This window comes from Aquarana catesbeiana, linkage group LG04 (genome assembly GCF_042186555.1).
Source record: "Aquarana catesbeiana isolate 2022-GZ linkage group LG04, ASM4218655v1, whole genome shotgun sequence".
NCBI classification, from domain to species: Eukaryota; Metazoa; Chordata; class Amphibia; order Anura; family Ranidae; genus Aquarana; species Aquarana catesbeiana.
The window spans coordinates 335771266-335783308 of NC_133327.1; the positions used below are offsets into that span (position 1 = coordinate 335771266).

A 12043-nucleotide genomic window follows, 5' to 3' on the forward strand; every position below is an offset into this window, starting at 1 on the left:
ATTTGTAAAACCTGGCAGGTTCACTTTACATTTAAAGTGGTTGATTTTCTTTTCCTAACAAAAATGGAATTAAACTTTAAAGTGAAGCAACAAAAGAAACAACTGAATTTAAAACTAGAAAAAGGGAAAGGTATACATGGGCAGGGGAACATACAAAACATCACAAAAATTCCCAGCACACTTTCAAGCTAGCCTTTATATGTTTGCATATTGCAATTACATTATATGCAATAACAACCTCTATTTTTAACCTGGGTAGCTGGAACTGTTTAGCATTTGACAGACAGGTATAACTTGTGCTGGGGAACATTTCTATCCCACATTAAAGAGATCCTCCATTTATGAAACACAGCCTTGGAAATACTGTATGTCAATTTAATAAATAGATAAGTCAGTGGCCCAGTTAAGTGGAATTATAAGCAAAATAAAATATGCTACTACTAACAGTAACACAGCAGGTTTATCTTTCTAAGATCCTCCTGTAACCTAGTATAATACCTTTTGAACCTTCCAGTAAATCCATGTTATTTTCCACCTTCTATACCAGGTACAGCAACAACCCTCTGAAGGAGCTGCTGGGTTTTATGGGCCTTCATAGAGTTTTTACTGGCAAAAACAGCAGAAAATAATTTCCTTCACTAAGTAGTACCTCTGGCACAGGCTAATGCAGATTCCGTAAACCAGATGGACTTCTACGAACCTGCTGTGAGAATGGCTTAGATACTGAGAGATCCAGTCCTTTAAGTGTCTAAGCCATTCTCAGAGGTTAGTAGAAGATCTTTAAATTGGTTCCAAAGTCTCAAGGTTTTTTACCTTCATGCATTTTATAACAGCCCCCCCCCCCCCCACTCCTATAACTTTCCCATCTCGATCCAGCGATGTGCACGAGAGCCCCAGCTCTCCGGGGACTTTCAGTCCTCATTGGTTGAAACGGCAGCAGGAGCCCGTCGGGGCTGCCACGGCTCTGTGTGAATGGACATGCAAAGCCGAGGCTCGGGAGTGAGACTGCTTGGGTGTATCCATTGTAATTTGCTTGCTCTTGGGGCACTCTGCAGGAGGGAGGGGCCAGGAGCACTGGCGAGTGACACAAGAAGAAGAGGATCGAGACTTTTCTGTGCAAAACCACTGCACAGAGCAGGTAAGTATGACATGTTTGTTATTTTTAAAATAAAAGAAGCCTTTATAAAAAAAAGCCTTTTATATTACTTTAAGGCAAGTCTTGCAATTTATAGTTGTGGTGCTTTAACCACTTAACAACCGGCCCATAGCCGAATGACGGCTACAGGGAGGTTTCTTAACTCTGGGAGGGCGTTCAGTGACATCCTCCCAGAATTCCGCTCTCGCGCACCCCCTGAGGCGTGCACCCGAGAACATCCGTGACCGCCAGGTACAGAGGACCCGGCACATCACGGATCACGGTAAATGGCCCACTGATCGCGGCCGTTTACCATGTGATCACTCCGTCAAATGACGGAGCGATCACATGTAAACAAACCGGCATCATGTCATGACTGACATGTCATGACATGTCCTGCAATACCCCGCAATACCCTGCAATACTCTGCAATACCCTGCAATACCCTGCAATACTCCGCAATACCCCGCAATACCCTGCAATATCCTGCAATACCCCGCAATACTCTACAATACTTTACAATACCCTGCAATACCCCGCAATACCCTGCAATACAACGCCATACCCAGCCATACTCTGCCATACCCAACTATACTCTGTCATACCCAGCCATACTCTGCCATACCCAGCCATGCTCGGCCATGCTCTGCCATGCTCAGCCATACTCGGCTGTACTCGGCCTCTGTATGTGGTCAGACTATAAGTCACATGTGGTATCGCCGTACTCAGGAGGAGTAGGGGAATCTATTTTGGGCTGTAATTTTTGGTATGTACATGCTATGTGTTAGAAGTATTGTATAAATGGACAACTTTGTGTTAAAAAAAAAATGCGCTTTAACCACTTCCCGCCCATATGACGTCATATGACGTCCTTGATTTTGTGAGGGGACATCTGAATGATGCCTGCAGCTACAGGCATCATTCAGATATCAGCTTTTTCAACTGGCGATTCCCTACACCATAAGAATGATCATATGCTTGATCGTTCTTACAGGAGGCGAGAGGGGACGCCCCCCCCCTCCCGCCACCCTCCAGTGCTTCTACCGACTCACGGCTACGATCGAAGCCCGGATCGTTTTTTTTAATTATTATTTCAGGCTTCCCAGCCTAGAGGTGAGATGTGGGGTCTTATTGACCCCATATCTCACTGTAAAGAGGACCTGTCATGCCATATTCCTATTACAAGGGATGGTTACATTCCTTGTAATAGGAATAAAAGTGATCAAAAAATAAATTTTTGGGAAAAAAGTGTCAAACTAAAATAAATAAAGAAAAACGAACAATAAAAAAAAAAAAGTTTTGAAAGCACCCCTGTCCCTGTGCTCGCATGCAGAAGCGAACGCAGACGTAAGTCCCGCCCACATATGAAAATGGTGTTCAAACCACACATGTGAGGTATCCCTGCGATCGGTAGAGCGAGAGCAATAATTTTGGCCCTAGACCTCCTCTGTAACTCACAACATGTAACCAGTAAACAAATTTAAAGCGTCGCCTATGGGAATTTTTAAGTAGCGCAGTTTGCCGCCATTCAACGAGCGTGTGCAAGGGTGATATGTTAGGTGTCTATTTACTCAGCATAACTTCATCTTTCACATTATGCAAAAACATTGGGCTAACTTTACTGTTTTGTTTTTTTTTAAAAGCACAAAACAGTTTTAAAAAAAAAAAATGCGTTCGAGAAATTGCTGCGCGATAAAAAGTTGCAACGACCGTCATTGTATTCTCTAGGGTCTTTGCTAAAAAAAAATATATAATGTTTTGGGGTTATATGTAATTTTCTAGCAAATAAATAATGATTTGTACATGTAGGAGAGAAATGTCAGAATTGGCCTGGGCGCTCCAGAACGCTTGAAGGTGCTCCCTGCATGTTGGGTCTCTGTATGTGGCCACGCTGTGTAAAAGTCTCACACATGTGGTATCGCTGTACTCGGGAGTAATAGCAGAATGTGTTTTGGGGTGTAATTTGTGGCATGCATATGCGGTGTGTGAGCCTGCTAATATGACAATTTTGTGAAAAAAAAAAGAAAAAAAAAATCTTGATTTTGCAAAGAATTGTGGGAAAAAATGACAACTTCAAAAAACTCATCATGCATCTTTCTAAATACCTTGGAATGTCTTCTTTCCAAAAAGGGGTCATTTGGGGGGTATTTGTACTTTTCTTGCATGTTAGGGTCTCAAGAAATTCAGTCAGTAATTCAGGTGTGATCACTTTTCAGGTATTGGCACCGTAGCTTTTGGACTCTATAACTTTCACAAAGACCAAATAATATACACCAATTTGTACTTATTTTTACCAAAGATATGTAGCAGTATACATTTTGGTCAAAATTTATGAAGAAAAGTTACTAATTTGCTAAATTTTATAACCGAAACAAAGAAAAATTCATTTTTTTACCGAATTTTCAGTCTCTTTTCTTTTATAGCGCAAAAAATAAAAAACCCAGTGGTGATTAAATACCACCAAAAGAAAGCTCTATTTGTGTGAAAAAAAGGACAAAAACTTCATATAGGTACAGTGTTGCATGACTGAGTAATTGTCATTCAAAATGTGAGAGCACCGAAAGCTGAAAATTGGTCTGGTTATTAAAGGACCCAGTGGTCAAGTGGTTAAGCTGGGACCAGCAAATGATGAAACCGGACTCTTCTTTAGGTTTCTCCTCCAGCACAGGGGCCCAAGAAAAGAAGAACTGGATCATTAAGAAGGACTGGGAGGCAATAGCCTCTGGAATCACAGCCTCTCCAGGAAGCAAGTCTGGGAGGTAAGGGGCCCATTATACACCAATCCTTTCCAGAAAAGACCCTCCTAGACAGTCCAATTATTTACCACTTACTCAGCCCACATCACTGGCACAAACCTCCCAGTGATTGGCCTGGGTGAAATAAATATTCATAACCCACAACGTTGTATGTCTCCACTCTGTATACCGAAGAACACTCCCCAAAAACAGGCAGAGGCAAACAATGTGTTGGGCTTAGGAGAAACATAAAAAACCCAGATAAGGTAAGAACACAAGCTTGGGCTAACTGTAAACATAAAATGTAGACTAGGGATACTCCAGCTCATGGCAGCCTGCAGTGAAATAGCTCAGCGTCGTTGACTCCTTGTGGGAGAGTGTAGACTAAAGCCTGGTACACACGATCGGTTTGTTGGCCAACAGAGCGTCAGACTTTTGTCCAAAGGGAGTGTGCCAGGAACTTGTTTTGCATACTAACGGTACACAATTGTCGGCCAACAAACACGAATGTAGTGACGTACTACGAGGAATTACAGCTCTTGAGCGCCACCCTCTGGGCACCTTCTGCTAATTTCATGTTTGGTGAGCATTGATTCAGAGCATGCGTGTTTGTACTTTCAACTTTTGTGTGACGGACTTGTGTACTGACAATAAGAAAATTTGACAACAGACCATTGTCCACCGAAAATTTACTAGCCTGCCATCCAACATTTGTTGGCCAAAAGTTGGACAACAGCTGTCTGAGGGAGCATACTAACGGTCAGATTTTAGGACAACAGTCTGTCAACAGACAATCCCCTGCCAACAATCAGATCGTGTGTACCAGGTTTAAGGCCCCATACACACTATTAGATTTTCTGCAGATTATTGTCTTCAGGTTTTACCAAAACCGTATAATATGAGGTCAAACCTTAAAGCCTCGTACACACGGTACGATTGTTGGCCAACCGAGCGTCTGATTTTTGTCAAAAGGGCGTGTGCCAGGATCTTGTCTTGCATACTAACGGTACACAATTGTTGATCCCCAAAAAAATGAACGTAGTGACGTACTACAAGAGATTTCAGTTCTTGAGCGCCACCCTTTGGGCCCCTTCTGCTAAGTTCGTGTTTGGTGAGCATTGATTCCGAGCATGCGTGTTTGTACTTTCGACTTTTGTGTGACGGATTTGTGTACTGACCATACAAAAATCTGACCGTTGTCCACCGAAAATTTACTAGCCTGTCATCCAACATTTGTTGGTGGAAAATTGGACAACAATTGTCAAAAGGAGCATACTAACGGTAAGATTTTAGGACAACAGTGTGTCAACAGACAATCCCCTGCCAACAATCGTACCGTGTGTACGAGGCTTAAGAGTTTTAATTTGTATGCAATCAAGCAGGCCCTTGCCATACATGTTTTGGTACATCTGAAGACAAAAATCTGCAGAAAATCTAATAGTGTACATGGGGTCTTAGGCTGGCCATACATGATACAATTTTCTTGCACAGTTGTTCTATAGATTCAAAAACCATATAATATGGAGGTCAAACCTAAACACTTTCCATTTGTATGCAATCAGGCAGGCCCTTGCACTACATAGTTGAAAGTAAATCTAAAGGAAATTGAATAATAAAATTGTATCATGTATGGCCTGCCTTATATGGTCTTGTAGTTTTAAATGGACTTTGAGAAAGAGACTAACAAATAAAGCACAACTCCAGCCAACACATTTTAGGTAGTTACAGCAAACTATGTTATAGGGGACTATAAAAAATGCTGTGTTTATGTGAGTGAAAGACTGCATCACATAGCTTTGTAAGTTTTGATTTTTCCTATAGTCCTTCTTGAATGTTACGCTGTAACACAGATTTCACTATGGAAATAACAATGCTGAACAATGATCTGCAATATCCACATACAGAAACTTGCCAAGAGTTCCAATACAGACAGCTTAGAGATTTAAATAACAGCCCCAAAACTATTGTTTTTACACTATTGACCACATGGGTTTTTAAAGTATAAGCATTTTCTGCATTGCACTGATACTGCTTCTTACATAACAGATTCACTTAACCACTTCCCGCCTGCCATATAGCAATATGACATGCACAAAGTGGTTGCATTATCCTGACTGAACGTCATTTCTTTTCCAGCAGGGTAAGCCGTTAGCGTGCGCAGGCGGGGACACGCAGCCTGGCAATCAGTGGTGTGGGGTGTCAGTCTGACACACCGCATCTCCGATCCCGTTAAAGAGCCTCTGATGTAGGCTTTTTACCACGTGACCAGCTGTGTCCAATCACAGCTGATCACAGTGTAAACAGGAAGAGATGTAAATCGGCTTTTCGTCCACTCGCTCTGATAGGGGCGAGTAGAGGTGAGTCGATCAGCTGCTCTCCTGACAGGGGGGGTCTGCACTGATTGATTATCAGTGCAGTCCCCCCCCAAGGTTGCCCACCCAGAACCACCAGGGATGCCCACACATGACCACCAGGGATGCCCACCCATGACCACCAGGTATACCAATCAGTGCCCAATAGGGACGGCACTGTGCCCATCAGTGATGCCTGCCAGTGCCCCCTGATCAGTGCTGCATAACAGTGCCATCTATCAGTGCCACCCATCAGTGTCCATCAGTTCCTACCAGTGCCACCTATCAGTGCCTAGTGCCACTTAGTACCCACCAGTGCTGCCTATGAGTGCCCATCAGTGCCACCTATCAGTGCCCACCAGTACTGAATATCAGTGCCACCTATCAGTGCCCGTCAATGCTGCTTATCAGTGCTGCCTATCAGTGCTGCATATAAGTGCCTCATCATCTGTGCCAATCAGTTCTGCCTCATCAGTGCCCATCAGTGCAGCCTCATCAGTGCCCATCAATGAAGGAGAAAACATACTTATTTAAAAAGTTGTGTAACAGACTAATAAATGTTTTTTTTCAAAAAAAAATTTTTGATTTGTAGTGCAAAAAATAAAAACCCCAGTGGTGATCCAATACCACCAAAAGAAATCTCTATTTGTGGGAAAACAATCAAAAAATTTTGTTTGGGTACAGTGTCACATGACCGTGCAATTGTCATTCAAAATGTGATAGTGCTGAAAGATGAAAATTGGTCTGGGCAGGAAGGTGTATAAGTGCCCTGTATTGAAGTGGTTAAAGTACATCATTCATAAGAGAAATGTATAAACTGCTATTGCTGGTTTTCTGGAAATGCTAGTTACTTGATTGTTACATAGTTACATGGTTGAAAAAAGACACAAGTCCATCCAGTTCAACCCACATAGAAACAAAAAACAAAAAAAAAAACGAAAATCTCCATATACACAATCATATACCCACAGTTTATCCACAGGAAGGTGAATAAAAACCCAAATAAAGCATGACCCACTTTGCTCCAACGGGAGGAAAAAAAAAATCCTCTCTGATACCAGACGCAACCAGATATTCCCTGGATCAACTTTACCTATAACTATTATTATCCCATTATTTTTTATGCATTTAGGAAAAAATCTAGGCCTTTTTTAATACAATCAACTGAGCTGACCAGAACCAGCACTTGGGAAAGTCTATTCTACATTTTCACAGCTCTTACTGTGAAGAAGCCTTTCCATATTTGGAGTTAAAATCTGTTTTCCTCCAGATGTAAAGAGCGCCCCCTTGTCCTCTGTGATGACCTTAAAGTGAATAACGCCAAGTTCACTATATGGACCACTTATGTATTTATACATGTTGATCGTATCCCCCCTTAATCTCCTATTCTCAAGAGGGAATACATTCAATTTCTCTAATCTTTTCTCATAGCTGAGCTCCTAGATGCCTCTTATCAGTTTGGTTGCCCTTCTCTGCACTTTCTACAGTTCCCCGATATCCTTTTTGTGAACTGGTGCCCAAAACTGAACTGCATATTTCAGATAAGTTCTTACTTATGATTTGTACAGGGGAAAAATGATATCTCTCTCTCTCTGGAGTCCATACCTCTCTTAATACAAGAAAGGACTTTGCTTGCTTTGCTTATGATTTACCAGAACACCCAAATGTCAGGACGTTATTCCACTGCATAGTTTGGCGTCATCTGCAAAAACCGAAATGGTACTTTTAATCCCAGACCCTATATCATTTATAAAGATATTATAAAGTAAGGGTCCCAACACTGAACGTTGGGGTACACCACTGATAACCTTAGACCATTCAGAGTAAGAATCATTAACCACTACTCTCTGAATTCGTTTTTTTAAGCCAGTATTCTATCCATTTACAAGCTGAATTTTCCATGCCTGTAGACTTTACCTTACACATTAATTGTGACTTACTGTAAGAGCCCTTTCACACTGGGGCGGGGGGCGGCGTCGGCGGTAAAACGCCGCTATTATTAGCGGCGTTTTACCGTCGGTATGCGGCCACTAGCGGGGTGGTTTTACCCCCTGCTAGCGGCCGAGAAAGGGTTAAATACCACCGCAAAGGGCCTCTGCAGAGGCGCTTTGCCGGCGGTATAGCCGCGCCGTCCCATTGATTTCAATGGGCAGGAGCGGTAAAGGACCGGTATACACACCGCTCCTTCACCGCTCCGAAGATGCTGCTGGCAGGACTTTTTTTACCGTCCTGCCAGCGCATCGCTCCAGTGTGAAAGCCCTCTGGGCTTTCACACTGGATACACAGCAGCGGCACTTTCGGGTCGGTTTGCAGGCGCTATTATTAGCGCAATAGCGCCTGCAAACTGCCCCAGTGTGAAAGGGCTCTAATACTTCTGAGTCAAAGCTATTGAACAAACATGCAGCAAACAAAACCTAGTACAAAGTCAGAATTCCTTTTCTGTATTGAGAAGCAAAGTATGGCAACCAGGCAACCAGAATTTTCAGGGCAGTTGAAGTTCAGACATTAGCAGCTAGGGATGGGTCGAACACCTCAAACAGACAAAAAGTTCTTGCGAACATGCAAACCCTATTAATGTCTATGGGACACGAACATGAAAAATAAAAAGTCCTCATTTTAAAGGCTTATATGCAAGTTATTGCCATAAAAATTGTATGGGGACCCGGGTACTGCCGTAAGGAACATGTATCAATGCAATAAAACGTTTTTAAAATGATCGGTTTTTTTTTTCAGGAGCAGTGATTTTAATGATGGTTCAAGTGAAACAATAAAAATTAAATATTCCTTTAAACATCGTGCCTAGGGGGGTCATCTTAGTCTGCCTGTAAAGTGGCGCATATGTGCAATGTGTAGAACATGCCGCAGCAACAATGACATTTCTAAGGAAAAAAATGTAATTCAAACTTGCTCGTGGCTGTAATGTATTGGCGGCTCCCGGCAATATAGATGAAAAATCAATGAAAAAAATGGCGTGGGGTCCCCCGACCCAGTCCATGCCAGGCCCTTCGGGTCTGGTATGGATTACTGAAGAAAAAGCGCGTTAAAAAAGCCACGTCCATAAATTAAGACAAAAATGAGGTACTACTAATCGGACGGCTGTCTCCCAGGGGCATGTTTACCTACTGAAATCCCGTTTTAACAGCTATATGCTGCCGGGCATTGATCACCTGTATGATCCAAATCCAATTATTGAGTGGTGTATGTTGGACACCTTGTGACTACTTTGGTGCCCCTCAGGCCAGGACTATAGAATGTCCACCTGTCCCTGCTTCTAGACTCAGCCATCACGGTTGTAATAGAGAGATATATTCTCTTATCTGTTGCGTCTCTGAACCTTGGTCGTGTCCTGAAGAAGACTAACGGCGAAACGCGTAGACGCACAAGAGCTCACTGCACATAAATACAGATGCACATACATTTTTTACATTTTGGCGTGGAGTTCTTCTTAACCACTTCAATACCAGGCACTTAGACACCTTCCTGCCCAGGCCAACAAATAAAAAAAGACCGAAAATTTTGAAAAAAAAAAGTTTTTCTTTGTTTCTGTTAAAAATTTTTGTAAATAAGTAGGTTTTCTTCTTCAATGACGGGCACTGATACGGCAGCACTGATGGGCACCGATGAGGTGGCACCAATGAGGTGGCACTGATGAGGTGGTACTGACGGCACTGATGATGGGCACTGATAGGCGGCACTGATGGGCACTGATAGGTGACACTGATAGGCACTGATAGGTGGCACTGGTATGCGGCAATGATGGGCACTCATAGGTGGCACTGATGGGCACTCATAGGCGGCACTGATGGGCACTCGTAGGTGGCATTGATGGGTACTTATGGGTGACACTGATGGGTACTTATGGGTGGCACTGATAGGTGGAACAGATGGGCACTGATGGGCACTGATGGGCATGGATGGGCACTGACAGGGGGCACCGATGGACACTGATGGGTGGCACTGATGACACTGATTGGTGGCACTGATGACACTAATTGGTGGCATTGCTGGGCATCACTGAAATATAATGGTGCCAGTCAGTGCCCATTTGTGGGCACTGATTGGCACAGATTGGGCACAGATTGGGCACATTAGGCACATGTGGATGGCCATGGGGTACATACCTGGCCATCCACATGTTGCCCCCTTCCCTGGTGGTCCTGGCAGCTTCCCTGGTGGTCTAGTGCGGGCATCCGAGGGGGGGCTGCGCTGATAAACAATCAGCGCAGCCCCCCTGTCAGGAGAGCCGCCGATCGGCTCTCCTCTACTCGCGTCTGTCAGACGCGAGTGAGGAAAAGCCGATCAATGGCTTTCCTATTGACATTGTTATCAGCTGTGATTGGACATGGCTGATCACATGGTAAAGAACCTCCGCCGGAGGCTCTTTACCAAGATCGGTGGAGTTGTGTGTCAGACTGACACACCGCTCCACCAATTGCCGCGATGCACGACCCCCATGGGCACGCGGTGGCATGTTATCCTGCTGGGTGTCATATGACGCCCAGTCAGGATAACTGAACCACCGCCCAGCCGTCAATCTGCTATAGGTCGGGCGAGAAGTGGTTAAAATCTATGCCTGACCCAAAGGGCCCGGTATGGGTTTTGGTGGGGACCACATGCTGTTTTTTTTAAAATGTTGGCGTGAACTTCCCTTTAAAACTATATCAGACCCAAAGGGCCTGGTATGGATTTTGGGGGGATCCCATGACATTTTTTTTCTTAATTCTGTCACAGGGTTCCCCGCAACCACTTCAGTACACTGTATTATATACTCTGCACTGCACTATATACCCTGCACTGTATTATATATACTACACTGACTGCACTATATATTCTCCACTATATTATAGACACTACAATGACTGCACTATAAACTCTGCACTGTATTATAAATACTACACTGACTGCACTATATACTCTCCACTGTATTATATATACTGCATGGACTTCACCATATACTCTGAACTGTATTATATATACTACACTGACTGCACTATATACTCTGAACTGTATTATATATACTACACTGACTGCACTATATACTCTGAACTGTATTATATATACTACACTGACTGCACTATACACTAACTATCTGCCTAATCCCTATTCATTCACTATATACAGCTGCCATGTAAGCAGCAGCCTTATATAATGTGGGTCGTGGACTTAGCCCCTGAGCCACGATTGGCCAAAGGCACCCTGCCTTTGGCCAATCATGGCTCTCACAGCACATCGTGCTGTGATTGGTCAAAGCAAGCAGCTCAGGTGCGGGCTTTGGCCAATCAGCAGCTGTCAATGCACTGCGAGCACCCCATATGTTCTTTTGTTCTACAAACAAATGAACAGCTGACTTTCGAGTGGAACTTATGTTTGACTCAAACATCTTGCCCATTCCTATTAGCAGCCTAAATATTTCTCTAAAGACAGGTTTCTTTCAAGGCTTCTGTTGGTTCAATTTCAAAACATAACGGTTAAAAAAAATGTATAACAGTTTGCATGTATTTGCATATGTTGTTTACTTTTTTTAAAACCTTTAAAATAGCTACTACTCACAGCTTTCAAGCTCCAAGGTACAGGTCTGGGTGTCCAGAGGAAAACGACTAAAGTCCATGTTACACATTGCCGTCACAGTGATCCTTTGTAGTAATAAAAAGGATATTGTGCTTAGAATATGATTTGACAGAATTATCCGTAAACATATTTCTAACACTTTCTCTAATTTTTATTACTAATAAAATGCCAATATTAAAAATATCTGTTTATTAACTCTGTGTAAAAAACGATCTAACGTTCTCTCCTACCTCCCAACTTTCTGAGATGGGAAC

General features: G+C 43.1%; 1 protein-coding gene across 1 annotated transcript in view; it reads right to left on the bottom strand.

Annotated features, from left to right (window-relative positions):
- Positions 1-12043, bottom strand: part of GABRR2 (gamma-aminobutyric acid type A receptor subunit rho2) — a 147689-nt gene that overhangs the window by 12291 nt on the left and 123355 nt on the right. The window contains exon 5 of the mRNA XM_073626926.1: positions 11772-11854. Coding sequence (XP_073483027.1) covers positions 11772-11854 — 83 coding nt within the window. The remainder of the gene's footprint in view (positions 1-11771; positions 11855-12043) is intronic.